Raw genomic sequence first — 27174 nt, 5'->3', positions numbered from 1 at the left:
AACAAAAAAAGCCTCACTACAAAAAACATTTATTTTTAAACTTAAACACGGGGTTTTCATATTGAACATAAATTGCGGAATGAAGGAGTTTTAGAATCTCGTAACATGATTAATGGTTTTAATGAAATGGTAACAGCTGTGACGTTTCATGCCCTACATAAAAACTCACCCCCCCCCCCTCTCTCACACACACACACACACACCCTCTCACACACGCACCCTCTCACTCACACACACACACACACACACACACAAACCATCACAACCAATTAGCTGGTCACCATAAAGTAAACCAGTGGGTGAGAGACAAGCAAACTAATTACTGCATTAAACCAGTCCTGAAAGTCCTTGCAGCTGGTTTCAAAAGTGTAACGCAGAACCATGTGAGTGACACACACTGTTGCCATGGTGATGTCAGCAAGAACACGGTAAGACCACACTCCGGTCGGGCTCAGCTGGAATGCGGAACCCCGCTCCGGCCTAACAGGTCTGGGGGGTTTCCGCATGCTGGCCAGCTGGGCGGGTGGCGGTCTTCTGTTGCCATGACAACCATTGCCAAGACAACCACCACATGGCTACGGGCAGGGCGTGAGTGCGGCCATTAGGAGCTCCATCTTGTAGACAAAATTGCGTCCCTCCATCTTGCTCCAATTCACCTCCTTGAAGGGGCCGCGCAGGTGGTTCCACTTGGCATCCTGGATCACGTCACCCTTTGGCAGCTCCTTGCACTGATTCCGAGGGAACTGGACCAGAACCTTACAGCCGCTCTCCGGTCCATTGCGCACTGAGGTGACAGGGAGGGGTTTAATAAGGCAGCTGATTGGACAGCTTAAGGACACGGCGGGCCGGAGGCGGCGGGGCGAGGCGGCACCTGAGATGGCGTACTCCCCGTTGGAGGAGGCCACGGTGATGGCGGACGCGTTGCCGATGCTCTCGATGGGACCCAGGCCCACGTGGTTGCTGAAGCTGAGCACATGCCAGCCCATCACCTTGGCCAGCTGCTGCACGGCGTGGACCTGGTGCTGGGACATCTACCACACACATGACGACCCATCAGGACACCATGGGATCTGAGGGGCTCTTACTTTGACCATACCCATCTTAAGGCCCTTTACATTCCGAAAACGTATGGAACCAAAACGGCAGACCCATGCTTACGGCACCATGTGCACAACACTGCCCTCTGTCCGGAAGATCCGGATCTGAAGGATGTGTGAATTCTGCTCCTCACCTGAGACAGAAGGAAGTCCTGCAGCTCCTGTTCTTGATGGGACAGTGTGATGACCCGGCCATCCCGATGGACAACCCGGATCTGCTCCACCCCAATGTTCAGCTGCAGCTGAATAGACCTGAAGGAGTCGAAAGGTTGGTGATGTGAGGAGTAGATGCTGCTCACTTAGAGAGTTACATTTTGTGGGACGAAGCTGTTACAGAGTGGTGATAAAATACATTTTGCTGATGTACTACAGCTGCACCTGAATCCGATGGAGCAGTAAAGAACGTAATTGATCGATAAAAATCAGCAGTGTCCTGAAGCAGAAGGTTGGGAGAAGCCTGTTACAGGCTTGTTTTGGCATGAAACCAAAATCGATACCCCTCAGGGGTGTGTATACTGGGAATGTAACTGTAAGGGTGCCATTCCCAGTCATCAATAGGCTGATATTTTTATAACGAACGATACCGTGCAAGCCGTCTTCCGAGGGTCACTTACTTGCAGATCTGCTCATACCCCTGTGAGGTAATGAGCACCTTGACGCTGGACTCGTAGACGTCGTTGATGTTGGACCAGTGGGCCTGTATCTGAGGGTCCTCTATGCGGCTGGCCAGGTTGTCGATGGTGCGTGCGGTTCTGTCATGATACGGGAGACGGATCAACAGGGCCACCCTTTTTATGGCTAATAGCCAAGAGGAACTTTCCAGTGAATGTGGATCGCAAGTGAAACAAGACACTTCTGAAGCATTTTTCCTCTCAAGTAAAACAACATGAACTCCGGATCTTGTGGGCCAAGCCTTCAGTCCTGAAAACACTCCAAGTTTGATTCTCCACCGATAAGCACAACTTGCAGTAAATTCTGCATAGTGTGGAGGAAGATCTTGTGAGTTTACAGGCTGACCTGCTTCGGAGGAAGATGTGCTTGGCCTGCTTGATGATCTTCTCCAGGAGACCCTCGCCCTGCTGCAAAGAGGCTATCTCGGCCTTGTCGTAGGCCATGGGCCCCGCTAGCCGCAGGCGCTTGTGCCCAAAGGGGGCACTGGCTGGGTGTGGCATTACCACGGAGCTCAGGGTCTGCTTGTGGAACTATTGGAAAACGAGACCGTGTTTATGAGCTGGTGGGTACAGATGGCCTTAGTGTAACACAAAATGCAGTAAATCTTGTACCCAAGACACAAACAGATCCATCAGCACAAGATATGACCAAAAATAAACATCCCATTATACCCATCCAGCAAGAGGTAGGGCTACCTCTCTCATGAGCTGGTGCAAGTTGTGTTCTAGAACATAGAGGTGATCATCTGCCTTTTGCCTCTCAGGAGAGGCCTTTGAGTTCCTCTTGTCCCCCGTGAAGTGGCACAGTGAAACTGAGAGCTGCAGGCCTTCAGGACACAAAGGGGCAGCATCAGTCCAACAACCCTGTCCAGATTCGCAACAAACATATGATGAAATGCTGGGCTGCACTTCCTACCTGGAAAAGGCTGAGAAATTATCTGATTCTTCACCACAATGTGTGGAATCTGTGACTTGATCTGAACAGCTTCCCGGGACAGCTGGGCGAAAATCTCCTTACAGAGCAGGACATTCTGCGCTGCCTCAAGCTTCACGTGCCAGGGCTGGGTTCCTGAAAGGTGAGTCACTGCTGGCTCAGAGAGCTCACACTGCCAAATGCCATTCATGAACTTCCTCGTTTCACACATACTGGAGTTAGAATCCCAAAACGGACACAGTGATGAACCACACCTGCTTTTGGTTTCGGCTGCCGTCTGAAGAGATTCACGGTACCAAGGTCACCAATGTCAGGGGCCTGTTTCTGAATCGAAACCTTAGGGGCAGAATTGGGAAAAGGTAAACACCTACCCAAATTATACCTATTGATGAAGGATATTCTAAAGAAAGCTTTACAAATCAAATGCTTTGATGCTTCTTTTTTCATTTTGACGTTACAATTACCTAAAGAGTTGTTCTCTCACAGCCGTTCAAAGACTTCCTTAGTAAATACCCTTTACCTTAATGTAGGCAGATCCCTCCAGATCACTGGGAATCTGCACATTCAGAGGACAGTAATCCTCAGGGATCTTCTTATCCAGGTCAATGTCTGTGTTTTTGATTACTTCAAATGTACCGTGATGAGGGAACAAAGACCCTGGAAAACAAATCACAATCAGGACTAAGCCTCAGTTGTGTTTCCCCAAAACAATACGAATTTTTACTCATATTTAGAGTTCTCATTGTTCCCATCACAAATGTCCAAATTTTACCAAAAACTGAAAGCAGCGAACAGCCCTGATATTAAACACAAAAGGAGGACAAACTCTACAGATAGCTTGTGTTACCTTTGTTCTTTCACTGAAAAAGACACATTTACTCTCAAACCTCACTGCACCGTCACTACTACAGCAGTGCTGCAGGAATTCACGATAACGATATACTCGCTATATACAGGGCATTACATAAGTATATCAGCGCATTTACTTCCAGGAAAATCTATTCAAATGCTGGATTTTCGGTATTTTGTTATTTAATAAGCAGAATTTATACTGATTACCAGCTGTTGGGCGTCATAATATGCTTCTCATTAATATTTTAGGCACATGATTAATCTACTTATTAAATTGTACGTTTAAGTAAACAACAGTATAGTACTGAAACACCGGCATTTGGACAGATTTTGCTGGGTGTAAAATCGCTGGCACACCTGTCATCTGAAGCTTGCATATTGCAATTATATTGTTGTTATAAATTCTTTTGGCTGCCATAAGCATGTAGTGTGATATCATGACAGCCGTACGCGCGCCCGGTGAGTGCCAGTGACATACATGTCACCATACGCGCGCCCGGTGACATACCTGCCACCATACGCGTGCCCGGTGAGTGCCGGTGACATACCTGCCACCGTACGCGTGCCCGGTGAGTGCCGGTGACATACCTGCCACCATACGCGTGCCCGGTGAGTGCCAGTGACATACCTGTCACCGTACGCGTGCCCGGTGACATACCTGCCACCATACGCGTGCCCGGTGAGTGCCGGTGACATACCTGCCACCGTACGCGTGCCCGGTGAGTGCCGGTGACATACCTGCCACCGTACGCGCGCCCGGTGAGTGCCGGTGACATACCTGCCACCGTACGCGCGCCCGGTGAGTGCCGGTGACATACCTGCCACCGTACGCGCGCCCGGTGAGTGCCGGTGACATACCTGCCACCATACGCGCGCCCGGTGAGTGCCGGTGACATACCTGCCACCATACGCGCGCCCGGTGAGTGCCGGTGACATACCTGCCACCATACGCGCGCCCGGTGAGTGCCGGTGACATACCTGCCACCATACGCGCGCCCGGTGAGTGCCGGTGACATACCTGCCACCGTACGCGTGCCCGGTGAGTGCCGGTGACATACCTGCCACCGTACGCGTGCCCGGTGAGTGCCGGTGACATACCTGCCACCGTACGCGCGCCCGGTGAGTGCCGGTGACATACCTGCCACCATACGCGTGCCCGGTGAGTGCCGGTGACATACCTGCCACCATACGCGTGCCCGGTGAGTGCCGGTGACATACATGCCACCGTACGCGCGCCCGGTGAGTGCCTGTGACATACATGCCACCGTACGCGCGCCCGGTGAGTGCCTGTGACATACCTGTCACCATACGCGCGCCCGGTGAGTGCCAGTGACATACCTGCGCTGCGGTAGCTCAGGTCCCCCAGGATCTTGTCTCCCACCTTCCGGAGCTTCCACTGGGAGCGCAAACGGAGGAGCTCTGAGTTGAAGTCCCTCTGGCGCCGGTTCTCCTGGTTCTCCGCCACAGACTTGCTGAGCTTCTCTGCCCCTTTCTGCAGTAACTGTGCCGCAGTGGCCAGAGCTTTCTTCTTGCTAATCAGCTGCAGCACCTGAGGGGCCTACAGAGGTGGGATATGGTTACATCATCAGCTCGAGCCTCGTCTATTATCAGCTGTGCTGATCCTTCAAAGCCAGTGTGATCCTGGTTATGCCACCTTGTGGAATAAAGACCTGCTGTTAGACTGGTGGCATATTCTATGCCATCACCAGACCATAAAGATTCAGCTCAACAACAGTCAGAAAACTGACTTTCTGTCCTTATGGGGAAGCACATCAAATACATGGAGTCCCTGGAGAACCAGCTGAACCAATAACAACAAAAAAAATCATACAAATCTGAAATTTAGTGAAATAAATCTCTTGCCAGGGGGCTGTCAAGGAAACTTCTTATATAAAACCAACACATTCATAATAAACAGTCACAGTAAACAGAGACTATTTTCAAGTGGCACAACAAGTCAGGAAAATGACTACCTGATTAAACTGTCCTTGTGGTGAAGTGCATCAAATTAATGGAAACACTTGAGCCAATAATAAAAAATAATTTAAAAACCAAGAGGCTTAAATTATCTGGGCTAAATTTCTCGCATTGTCATTGTCAAGAAAACTACAATTACATAAAATCCACATCACAGATTCATAATAAAAGGTCACCGAATATTGCATATGAAAGCAGATGCTATATTCAACAAGTACACATTGCAACATCCATGCACCACAAAGAAACAGACAAAGGGGCAAGTTGTACTCCGGCAGTTACCTTCCCAGCCATTGGGTCCTGGGAGACCGGATCCAGGGTCATGTACTTCTTCTGCTTGACGACGTTCAGGACATCGTAGAGCACGCACATCTCGGTCAGCGCGCTCCGCAGGTTGTTCCGCACAGAGTCCCAGGGCCACAGTGAAGGCTGGAACTTCACTGTGGCTAAAAAGACATGCAGATGTCATGCTGACTTCTATCTTCGGCTCTGCTGTTAGCACACACGTCTCAATGTGTACGAATGGCGCGTAATCACTGACAGGACACTAAGGGCATGTACATGATGTGAGGATGAGGATGATGATGATGATGATGATGATATCTGCCTGTGAGCACGGCTACGGGGCCTCACCATCGTCCTCCTCAGGCTCCTGCTTCACCCACTCATGCTCCCGGTGCTCGCCTTCAGTCCCCTCCTCCTCCGAGTCGGATCCCTGGCTGAAGTCAATGCGCTGGGCGAGCTTGGCTAGGTTTTGAGACATGGACAGGGGTGGGACGTACGTCTCCAAGCCGTCCAAGGAGACCTCCTGGACCTGCTTCTCGCAGGAGGACTCGATGCTTACACGTACTGCTGGACCACCCGACATGATGCTGGGACTCGGGGCTCGAACTGCACGAAAACACAATTTTCTTTACTACACAAACTAAAATGGACAATGACAACGGTACTTTATTTAGCCTTAGTTAAGACGGCATGGCGAAGCATCACATACTGTACTATTTAAACACTCACGAGACACCAAACGAAACACGTCCAGCAAGCACCGTTATAGTTATACAACTTAACCCTATCCCACCATTAAAAGTTGATATACATTTTCTTAAAGTTACTAAAGTTTGTTCAGCGGTAGCGGACTTCCACTGGATTAAAATTACAGGCACTTAATTAATAAACAAAGTACATACAAGCCCATCTAATTGGCGAAAAAGCCGTGTGGTTCACCTAGCAAAAACGCTAAAACAAACAAACCATTCGCTCCCGATAGTAAAATACCGAATATAAAGACAGATGTGCAAACACACTACATACATCTGCGTTTGAATATATACTAAATACATACCTTACTGATTAAAAAAGAAAAGCCCACCTAATCTATAGACTGTTGGAGACCCATAGTCTGACAGGAAGTGACGTCTAGCCGTATGTTTCAAAGTGTCGCGAGACTTCCCCTGAGAAGTGGCGTGAGGGAGGGGGCTACGTAGTAGCTTCGGAAATGGCTTGTATTACGTTTCTTCAGCGTTTAGTTTAGGTCGCTAAAGGATTACTGGCAGGAACCTGTGCTGCCCATAGTATTAATGTTACCTGCAGAGGCTGGATTTTGTAAACGACATCATCACTTTATGCTCTCTGTGCAAAGTATATTTAATCTAATGACAGTCGAGTTGTCCGGTACATACGTTATAATACATCTTAACGTTGCACACATCGCTTCAGAATTATTTACGTATCATCAATTACAATCCACACTCGGAGACGCTTCTGCTACCGCCCCTCGTGACCAAGCGGGCTGTTTGAATAACGGTAGTGACGTCACGTGACTCGTGAATGGACGTTTGCAGCAGAAGCAAAACCATGGAGACGCACTAGCTGCTAGTGGATAATTTCAGTGTTTCTGAATGTATTCTTGTTTTTATTTACGTAGTGTGACTTTTTTCCTTCTTAAGGCATGATCCTTCTTTTTAACATATCTTAACGGGATTTTATTTCGACATTTTTCTTCAGAGTTAGGTGGCCAACTGGGTGTCAAGTTAGTTTACTGATTGTTGTTTTGGTGTTAGCCACGTTAGCCATTAGCTGGCTTAACCGAAAACCGAAACCTGCGCGCTAATTATCTTAACATGACCCCTAATTTCGTGACAAGCGTGTGATTACCTGCCTGAACCCATGTTGGCTGAAGGCTGGGACGCCAGTCAGGGCTCCGCCAGCGCCTTAGACGAGCGGGCGAACATGAGGAGGAAGGTGGCTAAAGTGGGCCGGTTGAGGCTGAGCCCGAACGAGGAGGCACGGCTGATCAGAGAGGAGCAGGAGAGGAGAAGGAGGCTTAGGCTGCAGCAGGTGAGAGGACAATTTAAAAGGGCCTGTTATGAATCACCATTGGACCACTGTCTCTCTATGTGCATGAATGGTGCACAAACCTGCTTTCCATCCTGACACTAAGTGCATTCAATGCAGGTGCGGGAGCAGGAGCGCTGCATCGCATTGCAGATCCGCAAGGAGGTGCGGCAGCGCAGAGACTGTGAGCTCCAGAGGCTGGCTGAGGAGCTGAGGGGGGAGTGGGTGGGGCAGCAGGAGAAAAGGGTTCAAGCCCTGCAGGAGCTGTACGAGGAGAGCCTGGGGGCTGTAGGAGAAAGCTACAAGAGTGCCAAGGAAAATGTGAGCTGGTGCCATCACTGCCCCTCCATTCCCACTCACGTTGGTGTAGAAGGCGTGTAAGAATGGCTGCTTATCGCCCGGCTGCAGGAACCAGACTGGGAGGCACTGGTGCGGCAGGCAGGGGAGAATCAGGAGCGGGCAGAGCGGCGGCACAGGGCAGCGCTGACGGAGCTCAGGTGGCAGAGGGAGCGACAGCAGGAGGAGCAGTGCCGGTAAGGAGCAGGTCGCGAGCTGCCATGGCAGGACCTGACGTGGCTTCGTTGACCCTGCCGTTTTTGCAGGCGCGCCGAGGCCCGGAGGAGGGCCATGCTGACAGAGAAGGAGAGGGCAGCCAAGGTGACCAGCCTACCGCCCCCGCCACCAGAGCCCATTCAGGCAAGTTTGTGTTGGTAGCCCCAAACGCCCAGAGGAATGAGCCTCCCAGTGTCTTCTCTTCACCATATGTGAATTGCGCTTGATGGCTTAGCTTTCCTTCTTCCCCCAGAGTATGGATTTGAAGCGCCCCCCTGTGGCGAAAGTGCCCAGTGCAGCTAGATACTCTGTCACGCATTACCATCTACCTGACGCGGCTGTGGATTGTGAAGTGAGCACTGATCAGGTAGGAAAGCAAGATGACGTTTCTGTTTTATTTTGATGCACGGTTTGGATTTTTCTGAGGTTAATGAAGTGTGACTAGGGTGGATTTTTTGGGACTGCATTAGTTGGATCTGTTTACTAAAGTAACACAAGTAGTGAAGCCAGCGGGTTAGTGAGGTTTGTTCTGCAGAAGCTGCGCATTGCTACAATGACCTTGAGTTCACTGGATTTTGAGGCGCTCCTGTCATTTTGGGAAAGGAACTGCAGGCTTGTTTAAAAATGGGAGGGTAGGAGACGCAGGAGTGAAAAGTTCAGGAAGCCAGCAGCTGTTTGCAGACTGATGGAACTGCAAAGCGTGCTCTCACTGCTCATGAATAAAGTGAACACACCATTTGTTCATCTTGTGATTTTTCACCTTGCATGTTGCGGACAGCGTGATGCCCGGCTAGCGGCGGCGGAGGAGGGGCAGCGCCTAGCAGAACTGGATGAGGAGGAGGAGCGGGAGCGGAGGGAAAGGCAGGAGAAGGCTCATCTTAGGGGGCAGCATGCTTTGAGGAAGGAGCATCTCGCACAGGTAACCCCTGCCCCCCACACACACACACACACACACACACACACACAATAGACCTTCACATAAATTACCTTTATCTCTGCAGTCTGAGATGTAGGCACCTTTAGCAAAAATCCCCAAATAATGACTGAGTTCAGTTCTAACAGACAGGTCGTACATCGAAATAGACATATGTCAGAATAAGATAACTGCACTTTTAGGTGTGTGTGGGGCTGGGAGGGTTGTGCCCCCATACAGTACAGTACATTACTGTTGTAGCTCATACATTTGCTTAATAGAAAAAAAATTGGTTGTATGTGTGAGTTGCTGCAGGTCGCATAGGTTGCCTGTCGTGGGCGGACTGTATTAGGGATGGACTGGTTCACATTTTTCAGTTCTGATCTGATTCCAAATGTATGCCAAAAAATCTTAAATTAGGCTACTAGGAACGTACATGACGTACTGCTGCCCCTTGTTTGACCGTCTTGTTTTAAGCATTTTTGCTGCATTTGCAGTTGAACTGGAGTCTTCCAAAAGCGGGGATACGCAAGGGGCGAATGCTAAAAACGCCCCACAATTTCTCTCCCTCTGGCTACAGCGTCACTTACACTTCACTGCGATCGCAGCCCCTCCTGTATCACAAGCTGTAGCGAGTGTGCAAAACAGCCCAAGCCAGTGACTCCCAAATCATCCACTGCTTTTTCATATTACTCGTCTTGTCTTTCACAATTACGTATTCTTGGTTTAGTGGGATTTTGCCGTAAATGCTACTTCCACCTCTCAAACCTTAGTTTTTACAAAGATTGTAAATCACTGTGCTACTAGTTGTTAAAAGTGTAAAATACAGACGTCTCTGCACTCACACCCACTGAGTGGCAGCGTTAGTGTTCAGCTTGAATTCTGCAAAAAAACATTTAAAATAGGAAAGAGCTTTCGTGTGATTGATTGTACGAATCGATTTAATAAGAATTGCCAAAAACTAAATATGTAAGATTTGCCACATACCCAATACCCGATCTGTCTAATAGATCTGGATTGGTGCCGATATCGATCTGAATATCGGACTGGTGCATCTCTAGACTGAGTGCCTCTTACATGGACACAGGCTGTGTGAGCTCGTGTTTTACACTGCCTGCAGGTTTGGGTGGGTGTGTGAGCTCGTGTTTTACACTGCCTGCAGGTTTGGGTGGGTGTGTGAGCTCGTGTTTTACACTGCCTGCAGGTTTGGGTGGGTGTGTGAGCTCGTGTTTTACACTGCCTGCAGGTTTGGGTGGGTGTGTGAGCTCGTGTTTTACACTGCCTGCAGGTTTGGGTGGGTGTGTGAGCTCGTGTTTTACACTGCCTGCAGGTTTGGGTGGGTGTGTGAGAGTGGAGAGTGATCTCCAGGCTTAGCCTTACATATGCCCTGCTGTCCTGCTCGCTATGGTCACGCAGGACCGTGAGCGTTTCCTGCAGCAGCTGGACCGCCTGCAGCAGGTGGAGCTGCTCCGTCGCAGGCAGCAGCTGGACCGCATGCCCCTGCACATCTTTCAGCCACCCCACCGAAGGCAGGAGATGGCAGAGGAGAGGCAGCGGGACCTGGAGGCTGCCTTTGAGGACTTGTATGCCGGAGAGAGAGGTGAGCAGGCTGGAGGGCCTCGCCTTTCAGGTGCTGCTGCGTTTGCTCTATCTTCTTGTCATGGAGGGCTGACCATTGCAGTGATTTCCAGATGCTTCATGTACCATTACATTAAGTGTTTGATTTAGATGGTTTCCTGTAAGTTATGTACCTTACTTGGTGTATCTAGTACCTGCTGCCAGCGGTGGCCTAATGGTTAGGGAAGCGTGCTTGTAATCGAAAGATTGCTGGTTCAAATTCCTGTCCAGAAAAGTACTACTACGGTACCCTCAGCAAGGTACCAGCCCCAAACAGTACTCCCAGGCGCTGAATTAGCTGCCTCCTGCTATGTCACAATGTCACATATGGGTTAAATGCAGAGGACACATATTGCTGTTGTGCACTGTATGCTGTGGTGTGTCAAGAATGACAACTATTTGCCTTCATTAATTGTTAATTAATTCACTATCAGCTGATAGTTTCGAAGCTTGCAGGGTCTGCACCTTGTTAAAAATCCTGAAGGTGACTAAGACCGTAAATAGTTCTCATTTCCTCCTTTTGTCTTCCTGATGAGGTCAAACTTGATGATGTTCACTGCTTGACCTCTGACCTCTTTCCTGTGGGCCCCGCAGGAGTGAAAGGTGATCAGGTCCTGCATCTCATACCAGAGCCGCTTCTCGCCACGTCTCTGGACAGCCGGGACGAGGATCTGGACGTGACCCTGGAGCCCAGCGTAGAGGAAGCGACGGAAGGAGAGGAGAGCCGGCCTGCAATTTCGCCTGCTGAAGAACAAGGTTTGGAGCTTAAATAATCCTGTGTATGAGTACCTTCCCCTGAAGGTCATGAAGACCTTGTAGCATTATTTCAGTAACTGTACCTTAAGGTTGAACTTACTAGTCCTCTTTAATGTTGTAATTAGTGGATATAGCTCTAATCACTAGGTCTCTGTGTTTGGTAAGTGTTGATGTTTGGCTTTGTAAACACAGCTCAGCCTTCTGAAGCGCCCCCTAGAGACATACTAAAGAAGCTTCTGGAAAGGATTCGGGCGCAGAGGACCCGGCAGGGCAGCCGGAGTGGGAGCGGGAGTGATGTGACGGCTGGGGACAGCATCACTATCGAGAGTGGCTCGCTGAGCAGCGAGAACAGTGAGCAGGCCCAGTCCCCAAGTCCAACGCAGATCACTGAAGCTGACCCCCAGCCAGCCGCTCAAGGTCAGCCCCTGATCTTGGCTGCTGACTGCTTTTCCTCACATCGCTGTTTACGACACAGAGAAAAATGCACCGAACCTTCCTTTTAAATACAGCTCTCCTTTTAGTTTCAGGCCGTGAGGTGACAGAGAACTCCAGTGTTGCAGAAACTCCGCGGCATCACAGGGGTGCGGCGGTGCAGGCAGAGCAGAGGAAGCGGGTATGCACGGCTGCCTTCTGTGTGCGCTGATGATTCCCGATTTGACGGCAGCGCCTGCTCTGTGTTCAGGCTGCTGGGGAGACAACATGCCGCAGGCTCTGTTTGTGGCAGAAGCTGGGAATTAGCTTTTAATGGCTTCCTGGGGAGATCAGCAGGGAAGGCTTGCTAGCTCATTGGTACCAGTTTAATGTGCATCAGGTGCCCTGCTATGTGGAAAAGTCGTATGAATGTGCTGTTAGTTTAGGTTCCCCTGCAGTTTTCATTGTGCCGACGGCAGCTTCGTAAGTAGAGGACAGTCTGGGTGGTTTTCCACTGCACCTGTTACCATAATTCTGATACCACAAATTCGGTACTTTCCCTTATGCATTGATTTCCAGTCAGATACCAGAACAAAGAGTACCAAACCAGCCTGGCTACTCTTTCGGTAGTTCGGGACAGGACTTGCAAACGTGTATATTGTCGATTGGTTATGCAAATAACCTGCTTCGCAAACACAAAATACATCCACCATCCTGATAAAGTGTAGCTACGATCTCCGGAAACAACAATACATTAAACAATTAAGTAAGTAATAATAATGGATGTGTGGACAAATTAAGCTTTAATTTCGAACAGGTTAGAATAACAGATTCAATGAGATGTGAATGGCATGAAATGAAATTTAAAAAGTATTTGCTATAAAATATACTACGGCTGCACAATGTTGGAAAATTTTCAAATATCACAGTGTGATTCTGTTGCAATAAATGTTGAGATATTAAAGCAAAAAATAGTTCAAAATAAAAAAAATTCTCATAAAACCATCAAGGAATGATTTAGACAGTAAGGATGAAAACGATAATGATTGCATGCTGAGCTCATGCAAAACCAGCGGTGGTAAACTTAAAGCAGATTTTACAAACATTTACTAGATAATCTTGAAAAGGAACAAATGTTAGAATTGCAAAGTTTGCTAAGTTTTGTTTCCTATGACAGAGTGAAAATGTTTTAGCAAAATTTAAATACCCCTTGGCACTGTGATGTCTGGACAGTATGACAAGGCTTGACCTCAATCCATCGTGGTCTGTGCAGTTTGAGAATTGTATGCGCATAACGTGCAGTGTTGGTATTAATATTGCATATTGCCCAGCATTATATACTGAAGCCATTTTTTGAATTCAGTACAAAATACCCCACCTTGTGTTGTGATGATTCATTCAGTGCCAGTATCAGTTTTCACAGCAGTGGAAAATCAACATAAGAAGTAAAGCACTTTTGGTCCTTTTTTGAAATGCATAAGTACCATGCAGTACTGCTGCAGTGGAAAAGTGCCCTCTGACAGCAGAGGGTTACCTCTGTTCCAGGAGGCTGAGCTGGAGCAGCAAAAACAGGAGCAGCTGAAGCTTTTGGAGGAGCTGGAGGAGCAGCGGCGCAGCCTGGAGCTCCAACTGGGGCAGGCGCGCCTGTCAGCCGAGGATTCTGGGAAATTCGGCCCAGCCGGGTCGCCTGCTGACTTTACTGAATCACAGCAGCGGAGTGTGAGCTGAATTTTCACTTGTGTTCAAGTGGACATGGTGGGAGAATGTGCTCACAGTGAATGAATGGGTGATTGGGTCACATGCATATAAAAATATAAGTCTATAAAACTATATTTTATGTGCAGAAATAGCACATAAAGAATCAGGTGAAAGCAATTGTCTGTTTAGAAATCTGTGTAGAAATTCTAAAGGACAAGCTTCATTAAAAACTTTGTTTGGCAGTTTTGTGAAATGCTCCCACTGGTTTTGTTGTGAGGGCATGATTGAAAGGGGGGGGGGGGCATTTGGTAGATTACAGCTGTGAGCATTAACACCAGGTCAAGAAATCAGCCTTGAGCAGAACTTGTACACGATGAATTATTCATCTGGGCTCAGCTGTTCATCCAACCTGGAGAGGTGTAATAATGAGAGATGTGGAATGAATCACTCTGCTTTTACAAGTGTCGTTATTCCTTTTTGTGCGGGCCTCTAAAAGCATAGGAGTAAATGGCCGTGTCCATTCTGTCGAATGTCCTTTTGACCAGAACCTACGTCTGCATGAATTTCATCCCGACGTGATGAAGGCCCAGAGCACAAGGCCGACCCTTGGACGTGCTTGGGGATCTCTGCTAAGTGTTGATATGTAGGATCACATTAGTAACGGTATTGACTCTTGGTCACGGTTTGCTGTCTCAGGCTGGCCAGGAAAGCCAGCCGGTTACTGCTGAGGATGTGCACTCCAGGAGAATCCGAGAGCATCAGCGGCGTCTCCTGGAACGAAACCGGTAAGAGAGATTGTATATCCACACCGCTTCTCAGCATTGTTTCTGCATTTGTCATATCTGCTGTTACATATCATCGATCATTTGGCTCATCTAGGGCTTTTATAATAACTGCCATAAATATTTAGTCTATTGTATTTTGACAGGCCTATCATTCATGAAATCCTAGAAGCAGTTTTTTTTTTTTTTTAAACGAACGTTGTTGAGCATTCATGGAGATTGGAATACGTAGGTTGTTGATAGTTTGTCTGAAAAATGCTAGCTGTTTTAAGCATATGGAAGACTGTGTGTTTTAGCTATAGCCTGGTGGGCTGACTCCTGACAGACCCACAGTGCCTGTTCTGTTTAGGTCCCCGCTAAGCTGTCGGTTCCTTTCTGCCATAGGCTGCACCAGCAGTCAGTAGACCAGGCCCGCCGACATCTGGAGGAGTACCAGGGCCTGCTGAAGATGAAGTACCCCAGCATGGGCTCGCAGGCCAAACTCCCACTCCCTGCACGGGGGGCCCTCTCTGCTCTGACCGCACCTCCTGCCACATTCGTCTCACCTCCCTCCGCTCCCCCGCTCGTCCCAGGCACTTCCTCCCCGAGCGATCACCCTGTGGGTGCTCTTTCTGGCCTGCCCACACGAGATTCACCTTCTGCCGCATGTGAGATCATGCTCCCCTCCCTTATCGAGGGGGAGCCCCCCCGGACCATGTGGCCAACCCAGTTTACAGGGCTGCCAGCGGGGGGCGGTCCGGAAGCCAACCTGCTAGTGCCGGAACACAGAGCCGTGGCGTCCCCACAGAGCCCGGGGCTCTCACTGCTGCTGGGAGAGACAGAGTCTGTGCCTGACCAGACCCCCACACCAGATAAACAGGAGCTTGGGCAGAGCCAGGCCGTCCAGGGGCTCCGGGGCCAGACGGACCAGACAATCATGGAGTGGGCAGGGGCTCCGCGGCCTGCTGCCGCCCTTGGCCAGCAGGAGGCACCGGAGGGTGCCCTGCTCCAGCAGCAGTTGTTAGAGCAGATGGCGCTACAACAAGAGGACCGTGACGAAGAGGACGATGAAGCCCAGCTCTCCAGCGCACAGGTGAGAGCAGATGGAGCTCCAGCATTCATCTTCATCAGCCTGATTGGTGGCCCCCCCCCCAGCACTGTCAACCCTGAGCCGTGGGCGTCCGGGGCGTTGCCACCTCCGCTCTGTTTGTCTAGGATAGTCTCCTTTTGGGGGGTGTAGGTAATGCTCTTCAGCAGAGAAAGTACGCCCCCTGCTGCCCCCTGCTGACATGGCGGCCCTCAGCTTCCGTCTGTGTGATTACAGCTCTCCTCCACCCTGATGTCTGCCTCGCTGGAAGCTGTGCAGAAGGACACCTTCCACCACACTCTCCTGGATGGTGCCGTCCTTCCTGCCCCCTCGTACAGCGCTGTCTCTAGTATGTTATCTTTAGCTCTTCTTGTGATATTTGAATGATTTGTTTCCTTGTTTAAATATTGTTGGAGGTTGTTTATTAGATTGAATAGGAAAGCATTTGTGCGTGTCTGCGTGTGTGTGTTCCTGTGTGCGTGCATGCTTCTCTACGTGTGCGGCCTTTATGTGTGTGTGTGTGTGTGTGTGTGTGTGTGTGTCAGCTCACATGCGCAGAGCATCTGTGGCCTTTTGCGAAGCCCCTTGCGGCTGCAGTCCTGCGCCGAGATTTTGACCGACCTGTTACCATGGATACGGCCGTTTCGTTATCGGCCTTGGGGTCCGGCGGAGCCTCGGAGGCGAGGCGCTTACAGATGGGGAGTCGACTCTGCGGGAGCGTGCTCCTCGGCTGGGCCTGAACGGGGCCCCGCCCCTCGTTTGGTGATGCACGATGCAGCACGGGAAGCTTCATTACCTGCAAGCCTGCTGCCGGTCACCTCACTGAGTGACACGTAACGCTGTCACCTGAATTTCTTTTGCACTGATCGTCCCCCGTCTTAGTCTGTGAGTAACGTCTGAGAGAGACCATCATTATGTGCAGGTATCCCTTCACTTTCTCCTCCCCTGAGCTGTGGTTATGCTGCTGGCTTAGTCTGTCTCTGGTGAGTACTGCTAGTCTGCAGTGCCACTGGGGTTCATTTCGGCCCCTTTTCTCCTGGTATTAGTACCCGTTTGCATGCCCTCGATGGCCTGGCGTGCCCCTTCCAGCGGCTCTTCCCTCCTCCGCCAGGCCCCTGCCGCTGTGCCCGGCACGCTGCCTTATCGCTTTTAGGCCCGGTGTCTGCAGTCCCCGATCATCACGTTTGCTTCGTCCATTAGTGTAGACTTACACAAATCTTGCCCCGATGAGAAGTATTTCTGGGGAGGTTTAGCTTCAGAGTCGGTTAACTGGAGAATGAGCCGGTCATTTAGCGCAAAGGGCCGAGCCACACGTCCAGCTGCTAAATACGGAAGCGTGTTTGCCCCTTGGCAGCGCGTGGTGTGTAAGCCTCTTGGGGTCTCCCCGGTGTCAGCCCTGCCTAGGAATCGGAAAGGGCTAATAGCTATAAGAGTGTTCAGTCCCGCTCTGATTGCCTCTTAATTCTTAGCTCCACTTCAGAACTTGATGCTAATTGTGGCGTCAAGGTGATTCTTCGGGGGTCTGATGTTATTTCGTAAAATGTTTGTGGTGTCATGGAGTTGTGAGAGAGCTCTTGCATCCCTGTACCTTCTGTGAGCTACGGGAAAAGAAAATGCTGTGGACCTCAGCACGTTTAGGATGCAGAGGCCAATCACATGAGAGTATCGAGGTTGGCCGTGAGCTTCCCTGGGGGGCCCCCCCAGCCTGCATGTGCTGAGAGCTGTGCCTCCACCCCTCAAGGTCACACGCTTTGCCTGTTGGCTGGTTTTTCTGTATTTAATTCCTTCATTGCTGGCTGGCAGTAGTGATTAAGGACCTTAGTGAAATTCATTACCCAATTTTAGGGTAATGTTCCATTTCTGTGTCTGTCTCTTTTAGAATTTAAGATGCATACCTTAAGCTGTATCACTCGCCCCCCCCTCCCCAGACTCCATGACTCACAGAGACCTCAGGAGCGCCCCCTGTCTCCACACCCCCAAGCCACCACTGGCACGGTCCAGACTGGGCATCCTGGAGATGATCGAGCAGCACGAGCTCAGTGCTATCCAGGAGGTCGAGACGCCAGCCAACACCAGCCTTGCTACAGGTCGGTCCGGCCGCTGATGCCTGAAGCGAAAATGCATAAACCTAATGCATTCTGGGAAAATCACAATCGCATTTGTCACCCAGCAGGTGTAGCGATCATTTTGTCACACAGCAGGATTAGCGCATGTTTCATCCGTGTTTGATGCTTTACAGTGGGTAGGGAGTCACCGGAGAAATCCTGCCCCATAGAAGAAGCAGGGGAATCTGAGGGCCCGTCCCACACAGAGAGGAGGCTCAACGCCCGTCCTGGTGGAGGCTGGGGGGGCTCCTCGGATCCGGCCCGTACCAGCTGTGCCCGGCGCTCGTGGCGGGATTGGCTTCAAATGGAGGCCGGCCTGCAGCTACAGCCAGGTGTGTGGCACGGAAAGGGCGCCTAGACAGCCAGACAGGACTGTCACGGCCGGGTGTCAGACGTTACATTACTCATTATTAATGGGGAGGATTGTCCTGGGGACACCGGCAGGAGAAGGCAGTGTAGATGGACATGGTGTGGCTGGTCTGGTCACTCTAGGCCAATGGGAAGTGCCCAAGTCAGCAATGGCGTTCACGTTAAAGCAGTCAAACTGAGAGCAGGAGGGCGGCCCGCCGGGCTTCGGGCCTGCATCCCCGGCCCGTCCAGCCAGCTGCGGTGCCGAGTCGCACCAATGCGGCGCAGGCTGAGCTCTCCTTGCCACCCCAGATGACGGGGAGCAGCCTTGTGTTGGTCTGGTTGATTTATCCCCATTTTGATTCTAGCTGTGATGTGCTTCCAGTATCTAATACTTAATGCCTTGGGACAGATGATGTCACTGAGCCCCCCCCTCCCCCTGAATTCTCTATTCAGGCCATGAGTGTTGGGTTCGTGTTGACAGGCGCCATGTTAATGTCTCCCCCCAACCCCTCACGGCCGAACTCGCGGCTCGTACACAAGATAAATAAATTAAATATCTCCCCAAACTCCACCGTGTGCAGCCTTGACTCTCCCCCCCCCCCCCCGCAGATCCTGCACCAGCTCGCGTGTCCACGGACGGCCCATGTCTGCCAGAATGCCAACGAGGCGCTGACACGGGGGCCGATGTGAAGTCCGGGGGTGGGGTAAGCAATGTGTGCCAGACGTCAGCTGTGGGGGGGGGGGGAGGGGGGGGGGTTGGGGGTTCTCCCTGGCCATGAATCAAGAGCTTAAGGACCAGCTAGGAAACGAGTGTCTGCAGATTCTGAAGATGTTTTAGACTGTGTTGAAACTGCAATCATTTCAAAATTAATGAAGATTAACTTTATTGTTCCCGGGGGGACATTCTGGTAGGATCAATAAAGTTAATTTTTAATCTTAATGTTTAGTATTAAATGATTAAGATTAAAATGAGACGCTGAGGGTCTGTTTGTGTTTGTTTTCCATCATAAATGTTCTGCAGTGTTATGTCGCTGTCTGTCTAGTGTTCAGATTGACCTTAACACTCTAAGCTAATAACTGTGTGGTGTTTAGCTGCTGCTTGGGCCTCCCCAGCGCCCTGTGTTCAGCAGCTCTCCTTCGTCGGTGCGTCTCCACACTGAGCCAGAATTCTCCACCTCCATTTCTACCGGAAGCTTCTCCACCGCCGAGCCGGACCTGAGCTCCGGTGAGAATGGGTTTGCCATGTGAAAACAAAGCTGCAGCCGCTTGTCATTTAGTGTCTCCTACTGTCAACTTTTCATATCCTCTCAACCAAAATATTCAGGGATTTTTAGGATCAAATCCTATGACCTTATTTACATATTTTGTTTGTTAATCAAGGTCCCCTGTGGCAAATGATGTAAATTCATTTTATAATGATGGTAATTTTTGAAAGCTCTTAGGCTTGAGTGTTTCATGGTTTTGTATTTACTCATTTTAAATGGTTTCCTCATGTTGCATTAACACAGCAAATGCTGCGGCACTCCACTTGTTCATTGGAAGTGCCTTTTTGGAGGAGCGTTCCTACCCAGAGGAACGTACTTGTTATCCTTCAGCAATTTTCTACATGACGTGCAAGTATCTTTTCTAAATCAGAGATACGTCTCGAACCTTGAATCCGGTTTCAGGTGGAACGCCCCCCTGTCCTGCTTCCCGGCTCGCTCCGGAGGACGCGCTTGGCAATTCTGCAGACATCTCACCCGCTTCCTGTGGGTCCATCTCACATGACTGCAGTGTCCAGCGAATCATTCACAAGTACATCAAAGAGCTGAATGATTCCCTGTATCTGTCTGGAAGCTCCTCAGGTCTGAATCTTGCTCCAGTCCTCATTCATTAAGCTAATACATTTAAATAAACAATATATATATATATATATATATTATATATTATAAAATATAAAATATACAGGTGCTGCAGAGAGTGACTGAAGGTGTCTGATGCTTCACTCCCTTTCTGATCTGTCCAGTCCCACTTTCAGGGAGATCTGATTTTGATTTGGGGGAGTCTTCGCCCTTTATGTCCCTGCCTGGGCCCCGTAACCAGCAAAACATGGTGCTGGTCTCTGGAGCCGACTCACCTGACCAAATGCTCTGGAGCCAGGACAGTTTGCAGGTACTGTATGCCCATTACCCATCTGTATGTCTGTGGCTTATCTGTTGCCTGTGGTCTGAGATCAACACCAGTAAACATGAACTGGTGAAATGACGTGTCAGCTGTACTTAGACGTGATGAACTTATAAGTGATTAAAACATTTACTGGTTGCAGTAAAATGCTTCTGCTAACAGGAGGACACTTCTCTCGTTTTGTTAGAAATCCTTTAATTTCGTATTGCTGCTCTTTTTAGGATTTTAGCATCTCCACACCGGGTCAGATGCTCTGTGACGGCTCCACTTCCTATCTTCAGGAAGCACGCGACGTCGACTTGGGAAGCGTGTCTTACAGCTCGTCCAGTAAGGCACCCCTCAGTGTTTGTATCACTCTCTCTCTCTCTCTCTCTCTCTCTCTCTCTCTCTCTCTCTCTCTCGTTTGCTCTCGCTCTCTTTCTCTCTCTCTCCCTTCCATCTGTGAGTACAACATGCTGACAGCTAATATTCTGTGTGCCTCCTAGATCGTTTTCTCCCACTGGAGCCTAGGCTTGATTCCGACTCTTCGTCATCCTCTTCCTCCCGTCGCCAGGGGGGACCGGGGCAGATACGAAGACCTGAGGTCCGTTCTCTGTTAGTCTGCCTTCCTGACCCCTTCCTGTCACGCCCCTCCCTTCCCGTGCTCCTGTGTTTTATGTTGGACTCCTGGAATTCCCGCAGAGCCCAGACCAGGCTGTCCTGTCGCTCCTGACGTGCGCCGGTGCCCCCCTTTCGTCTTTGATGTGAACGTGCTTACCTGCCCCCCTCACTCTGTAAAGGCCCCTGACTCTTAAATGCTCCAATTCTGCCATCGTCTACAGTAACAAAAATCTACCCCATTTCTCTCTCGTTTAATTACCTCAGTGAGCGTTAATTAGGTTCTGTTTCCCGAGCCGGTGGTGATAACGGCTGTGTGAGTTGATTTCGGCACGGCCGCTGTCAGTGTGAGAGGTCATGCTGTTTCTCGGTCCCCGTTTTTGGCACGGCTGACCGACCTCTTTCATGTCCAGGAGTGGGACTCCGCCATGCGCCGGGTCATCGAGCATCTCTCGGATCATTCGTCATCTCAGTGCCAGGGGGAGGGAACGGACTCGCGTCTGAGCCTGCTGATTAGCCAGCTTCTCAGTCAGTCCTGCTCCTGGCTGGAAGGGGATGCTTCTACTAGTCGGGAGAACGATGTCACAGGTGAAGTAGAGTGATGTTTACAGCCAGTAGAGCCAGAATGTAGCCCCGTGAAGGCAGTCTGACCGCCTGACTCTGCGTGTTCATGCAGCAGGTGGATGTGGGGTCCAGTCCCCGCTGCTGGTGGATACTGACTCTTCAGGGCCCCTGGAAACAAGCGGCGATGTAATCCCATCTGAGAGCTGCAGGCCTCAGCAATTTCCCTTGGTGGAGGTAAGCTGTCACTTAGCTGTTATTACGGACAGATTGTGAAAACCAAGCTGCGTGTGCCTGGGCAGATGACAGGCAAGCATCCGTCTGCGTGTGCCTGGGCAGATGATAGGCAAGCATCCGTCTGCGTGTGCCTGGGCAGATGACAGGCAAGCATCCGTCTGCGTGTGCCTGGGCAGATGACAGGCAAGCATCCGTCTGCGTGTGCCTGGGCAGATGATAGGCAAGCATCCGTCTGCGTGTGCCTGGGCAGATGACAGGCAAGCATCCGTCTGCGTGTGCCTGGGCAGATGATAGGCAAGCATCCGTCTGCGTGTGCCTGGGCAGATGACAGGCAAGCATCCGTCTGCGTGTGCCTGGGCAGATGATAGGCAAGCATCCGTCTGCGTGTGCCTGGGCAGATGACAGGCAAGCATCCGTGCATGCGTGTGCCTGGGCAGGAGACATGCATGCATTCGTGCATGCGTGTGCCTGGGCAGGAGACATGCATGCATGCATGCATCTGCGTGTGCCTGGGCAGGAGACATGCATGCATGCATCCATCTGCGTGTGCCTGGGCAGGAGACATGCATGCATGCATCCGTCTGCGTGTATCCACACTTCTGATTCTCTATCTGCACATTCCGTGTGCCTGGGCAGATGATAGGCAAGCATCCGTCTGCGTGTGCCTGGGCAGATGACAGGCAAGCATCCGTGCATGCGTGTGCCTGGGCAGGAGACATGCATGCATTCGTGCATGCGTGTGCCTGGGCAGGAGACATGCATGCATGCATCCATCTGCGTGTGCCTGGGCAGGAGACATGCATGCATGCATCCATCTGCGTGTGCCTGGGCAGGAGACATGCATGCATGCATCCGTCTGCGTGTATCCACACTTCTGATTCTCTATCTGCACATTCCGACTCTGCACATTCCGACTTGTGGATGTTTTTCCATGACGTTTCCCCCATCTTCTTCCCTGGCAGGATTCCACCCCAGAGCAGCGATATGGTGAGGGGCTTGAGCCCGACTTACAGGGGCAGGACACTGAGATACTGGGTATGTTCGGTTTAGATGGGAGGTCACAGTGAAGTTTAGATCCCAGCGCAGTCATGTGGGGCAGTAACGTAATGGCTGTCTGTGTGTGTATGTGCCTTTCAGGGGAAGCTACGTCAGACTCTTTCCACCCGCTATTGGTTGAGACGACAGCCAATGAGACAGCTGAGCAGTCACTGTTCTTTCACGCTCCCTCCAAGAGCTCTGTGGTGTCGCGATCCCCTGACCCACACTGGGATCTGGAGCTATCCCCTGAATGTCTGAGGAATGAGCCGACGGGCACCTCCCAGTGCTCCCCCCCACCCCTGTGTGGCTCCTTCCTGCTGGCCTCCCCCCGGAGCTCTGTGTGCAGCCTGGCTCTCGTGGAGGACCGTCCCCCGCAGCCCGACAGGCCCCTAACCCTGTCCACAGAGAGGGGACCCTCATGCAAGCATGACTTGGGCAAGTGTGACTCCCTCAGGACCTTCACGCCCCATAACCTCGATGCTCAGGAACCACAGGAGAATGTCATGCCTGGGCCTGGGCCAACCTCGCCCGTCTGGGACAGAATACTGGTACGACGCCCCATTCACACTCTGCATATATGGAGAATTCACAGGAAATGGAAAAATGGGATAATATTGGTTTTCGAAATGGGCAAATTGGTATTAATTAACTAGATTAAGTGGAACTCCATTCAAGTGTGTCCCCTGCGGGTATGAGTCACCCCTTCTTCTTGCAATGGGAATTTCGTTCTTAAGTTCACTCAGACTAATTAGACCCGTTCAACTTGTTTCCTCGTGGCTAAAAAGTATCAGGCAAAACCAAGCAGGTGACGGGCTCAATTAATCGTTCCTTCATTAGGACGATTCCCTCCGGTCCGTTGAGATGAAGCGTCTGGGTCTATTCTGAGATCTTCCCGAGGCTGACGGGAACACAGGAAGCTGGCTGTGTTTTATCAGAGCTTCCCAGAAGTGCTTATGAACGATTCTTTTTTGGTGGTGTTTGCTTTCCCAAGCAACCTGCTGGAGCAAGTGGTTCAGTATAAGGGTCTAGAGATTCCTCTTTTTTTTTACATCAAAGGCACAATGTCTTTCCCATGGTATGTAGAACCACTGGATGAAGTCGGGAAGAGTGATAGATTATATGCTGGCTTTTTGTTGCTGATGTGGTTTGGCTTTTGGCTGGAGGCGAGGGGGCTTGGATCAAAGGTGCGTCCGTGGGGGTCCTTGACTGAACCGCAGATGGTTGGGTTGCATAGGAGACGGACCAGGAGAGGGGGATCCTGGAGGAACCCGAGCTGACGTTGGTGAGCCTGGGAGAGACCACCCTGCAGGAGGAAGGGGAGGGAAAGGAGTGGACCACGGAGGTGGAGGAGGGGTGTCAGGCCTTCCCGCTGAATCAGGCCCAGCAGGTATAGCCCTAACCCTTCCCTGCACGTCGCTATTGAGCCGCTGCAGTGCTGCAGATTCAAGTCATAACTTTATTATGGAGCCTCGGTTGTGGGTTTGACGGTGATTTAACATTTTCAGACCTGCAAGGTGGCTGTAGATGACAGCAGCTGGAGAGCTGAGTCAGAGACGTCCCACGCAGGTGAGCATCAGGCAGCGAGAGGCAGGACATTAACTCCAAATTTAACCCACCTCCGTTTCTGGGAATTATACAGTTTACTAAGACACTTACTGTAAGCCCTGGCAGTGCAGTGCCAGCCGCTGTCCTCTCTTCAAACGCCTGAACTTCCCTGATCTGCCTCCAGTCGCGCTGCTGGAGGTCGAGCTGCCCGGCGGCACCTTGCAGGAGCTCTTTCTGCAGAAGCGGCAGGACTTTATCCGCAAGTCAACCCAGAGGCAGGAGAAGCTGAAGGCCAGGAGAAGCGCAGAGATGCAGGCACGTGCCGACCAGCCTGCACCCACAAAGGGACCGAGGGTCAAGCCCCCGCAGGACCCCGCCAGTGACGTGGTGCCCAAAGGTGGGTGTGGCACTGGCATATCTCACACTTCTGCAGTGTCGTGTTTGCTGCGTTTGCCTGCGTCTCAGAGAGTTATTTTTCTGTCCGAGCTTTTCGACACTCGGCCCAGCTGCTTGTGGTGTTGAGCTACCAGAAACACTGTAGCAGCATTTACGGGATTATCTGCATTTTGACTTGGATTTAATATTACCTTCGACAGCTCTAGGGTCCAACAGCAGACCCATCTGGGATCCAACTTTGAAGTGCTGCACCACCTTGTGAGATTATATTTGTGTTTTTGCGCTCGTCTATCAGCAGCTGGACTTGAGCTGAAGAAGGTGGCAGAAGTGACCGTGTGTGGGGCAGAGCAGAGGAGGGCGGCGGGCGCAGAGATGTACCAGAGAACTGAGAGGTACCCGCAGCCCACTCTGCTGCCATCTTCCCCTTCTTCTCTGTAAGAATGTGTCAGATTAGGGCTTAATTGAGGGGGCGAGGAAATTAATTATGCTGAGAGGAAATTTGTTTTCTTATTATATGTGAGTGGGGTTTCCTGGCCTGTGAAAGTGTTGGTCTTAATTCCGCTGCTCCTTCACTTGTTTGTGGGAGGGAGGGTTGTTGGATGAGACCATTCACACACTGTCACTAATGTGGGGTGGAAAAGGTGAGGAGGGGAGGGCGTGCTAACGACACACTGTTGGCCTCGCGCCCGGGGACAGGCCGGCCCCCTCCTTCCTGAGAGAGGCGTGGTGTGCGGCGCCCCCTGTGCTCCGCTGTCAGTCACGCCCCTTAGACGTGGACCGTGTGGACTTGCCGGCTGTTTGGGCCGGGGGGGCCTTGGATTAACCCCCGGAAGCGTGTGATCTGGCTGCAGTGCTGCGTCCTGCAAATCAGCAGGTTCATGTCCCCATAGGTTATATAACCAGCTGGAGGAGGTGAGGCGGCGCAGGGAGGCGAACATGCGGCAAGAGGCCTGCGCCAAAAATAGGGCCAGGGCCAAGGAGTTCCACAAGGTAGGGGGCTAGGGTGGGGGGGGGGTAACAGGAGAGGCTCTCCCCACGTCTGTATCCGCCTGACCTTTCCTGAGTCTGCGCTGCATGCAGCCCTTACAGGGGTGTGACTCTGGGCGTAACAGGGTTTGGATGCAGATGCTGCAGCTCCCTATGCATGCTGGATGTTTCCGGGCTCATTGAAAGCCCGCGGGTCTGTATGTGGCGCAGAACTTTGGGTTGTTTGTACTGGTGATTAAATGCTTTGAGGGGGGATGCTTAGCTCACACACCTGGTTGCAAGGTAAAGTTTGGTTAATAAAAAAAATCAGTCGCCAAAGCTGTTTGCTGTTCTAAGACACAGCCTCTTGTCCCTCTGCAGAAGACGTTGCTGAAGCTGAGAACACAGAGCCTCCCGGTGTGAACCAGGCTTTTAGCAGTTTTCTAGTCTCTGCTTTTGTCCTTGAAATCAGTGTGTTTTTAACTGTTTAATAATTCCATGTACAATTTGTTCTAATTAAATTCTCATAGACATATAGACACAAGCATTGGAGGTTGTTTCTTTGAGTTCACCATAACACACACACACACACACACACACAATGACAATGTCTGCCCTGCTTTCGCTGTGTGTCCACTGAGCCCTGAAGTTCAACCGTTCTGCCTCAACCTTTTATTTGAAAAGCGTACTTTTCATGGACTTTGGCATATTTTTACATCTTCGGAAATTGCTAGGTCTGGTTAGCAAATGCATGAGGACTTGGACAATATTCCTTGAGGAGACTGGGCCTAAGAATGGCCCCCACTCTTACTGGAGGGCAGCGAGTACTTCTTTGCTCTTCCATCTCGATTATCTCGGAGGAGATTCATTCAGGTCAAAATCAGGTCTTATTTAAAAAAATTCCTGCCTGTGATGAACTGTACCTATCTGTGCTCTGTATCCTCAGTGAATCATGCGGCCAAGATGGCTGCCCAACAAACGTGTTTCCTGTAATAATGGGGTCTGTGGTGGGTGATTAATTAAGCATAATGCACCATTAATGCCCATAATGCAGGAGTGAAAAGCCACATTGTGCATATTAGCAGGTATCTGAATAAATGCATCCTGTGGCAATTAAAGGCTGTCTGAAGTAAGTGCAGGATATGAAGTCTGAAATATTGCTGAAAGGAAAAGGTTCTGTTCAGCTTAAAGATTCTGTAATTAATGTCCAGAAGTAACAGCCAATGGACTCCCTGACTGGACACATGGTTTCCAGTGGGTCCCCACTGTCTGCTGTGCTGAGGTAACCTGAGGTAAGTGGCTGCTTCGGTACACTATTACGTAAGCCACGCACCCGGAAATGGCTGGAAAGAAATGCTAGATTATATAGACTGAGATGCACAGAGGTTTGTGTGCCTCAGGACGCCTGTTTAATTTACATACATTATATGGTGAAAACATGCAATTTATTTTCAAGATTATTTAGAGACCGCAGCTTGTTCTGCTTTTTGCGGGTGTTTTGGCAGCCCCCGACCCCCGCTTCAGGTTATCCGCAGTGCGAAATCAGCTCCTCACA

General features: G+C 50.6%; 2 protein-coding genes across 6 annotated transcripts; one reads left to right on the top strand and one right to left on the bottom strand.

The window, feature by feature from the left end:
* Positions 1-12: 12 nt before the first annotated feature.
* On the bottom strand, positions 13-6989 carry med17 (mediator complex subunit 17). 2 transcript variants are annotated; one of them, XM_072701168.1, is made up of 13 exons: positions 6874-6989; positions 6165-6422; positions 5814-5977; positions 4893-5112; positions 3223-3359; positions 2957-3038; positions 2685-2837; positions 2465-2595; positions 2115-2299; positions 1712-1849; positions 1232-1349; positions 877-1031; positions 13-789 (listed from the first exon to the last, which is right to left on the bottom strand). In XM_072701168.1, the coding sequence occupies exons 2-13, from the start codon at positions 6397-6399 to the stop codon at positions 576-578; spliced, it is 1932 nt and encodes a 643-aa protein (XP_072557269.1). In that variant the 5' UTR covers positions 6400-6422; positions 6874-6989; the 3' UTR covers positions 13-575. The 2 variants fall into 2 exon arrangements, with proteins under 2 accessions (XP_072557269.1, XP_072557270.1); XM_072701169.1 differs by having other exon boundaries at positions 6901-6989.
* A 20-nt stretch (positions 6990-7009) lies between these two features.
* cep295 (centrosomal protein 295) lies at positions 7010-26163 on the top strand. 4 transcript variants are annotated; one of them, XM_023792525.2, is made up of 32 exons: positions 7010-7868; positions 7986-8186; positions 8274-8398; positions 8468-8561; positions 8671-8784; positions 9196-9336; positions 10747-10930; positions 11542-11703; positions 11896-12120; positions 12225-12316; positions 13660-13833; positions 14509-14597; positions 14979-15666; positions 15898-16009; positions 17589-17747; positions 17900-18097; positions 18726-18820; positions 19209-19341; positions 19784-19960; positions 20134-20267; positions 20501-20606; positions 20765-20862; positions 21290-21464; positions 21553-21674; positions 22637-22709; positions 22812-23260; positions 23947-24099; positions 24218-24278; positions 24442-24654; positions 24949-25045; positions 25544-25643; positions 26001-26163. In XM_023792525.2, the coding sequence occupies exons 1-32, from the start codon at positions 7698-7700 to the stop codon at positions 26040-26042; spliced, it is 5157 nt and encodes a 1718-aa protein (XP_023648293.2). In that variant the 5' UTR covers positions 7010-7697; the 3' UTR covers positions 26043-26163. The 4 variants fall into 4 exon arrangements, with proteins under 4 accessions (XP_023648293.2, XP_023648292.2, XP_023648291.2 ...); XM_023792524.2 differs by having other exon boundaries at positions 20122-20267; positions 24952-25045; XM_023792523.2 differs by having other exon boundaries at positions 20122-20267.
* Positions 26164-27174: the final 1011 nt, after the last annotated feature.

This window comes from Paramormyrops kingsleyae, chromosome 17 (assembly GCF_048594095.1).
Source record: "Paramormyrops kingsleyae isolate MSU_618 chromosome 17, PKINGS_0.4, whole genome shotgun sequence".
NCBI classification, from domain to species: Eukaryota; Metazoa; Chordata; class Actinopteri; order Osteoglossiformes; family Mormyridae; genus Paramormyrops; species Paramormyrops kingsleyae.
The sequence above is the reverse complement of the archived record's forward strand: the minus strand, read 5'-3'. Positions and strand labels throughout refer to the sequence as shown.

Coding starts and splice junctions, on each gene's coding strand:
- med17 (XM_072701168.1), bottom strand. CDS start 6,399: ATGTCGGGTGGTCCAGCAGTACGTGTAAGCATCGAGTCCTCCTGCGAG. Junction 5,978..6,164: donor GGAGCCTGAGGAGGACGATG/GTGAGGCCCCGT, acceptor ATGTCTTTTTAG/CCACAGTGAAGTTCCAGCCT. Junction 2,838..2,956: donor GCAGCCGAAACCAAAAGCAG/GTGTGGTTCATC, acceptor CTCACCTTTCAG/GAACCCAGCCCTGGCACGTG.
- cep295 (XM_023792523.2), top strand. CDS start 7,698: ATGTTGGCTGAAGGCTGGGACGCCAGTCAGGGCTCCGCCAGCGCCTTA. Junction 12,317..13,659: donor AGGCAGAGCAGAGGAAGCGG/GTATGCACGGCT, acceptor CCTCTGTTCCAG/GAGGCTGAGCTGGAGCAGCA. Junction 20,607..20,764: donor CGTGTCTTACAGCTCGTCCA/GTAAGGCACCCC, acceptor TGTGCCTCCTAG/ATCGTTTTCTCCCACTGGAG.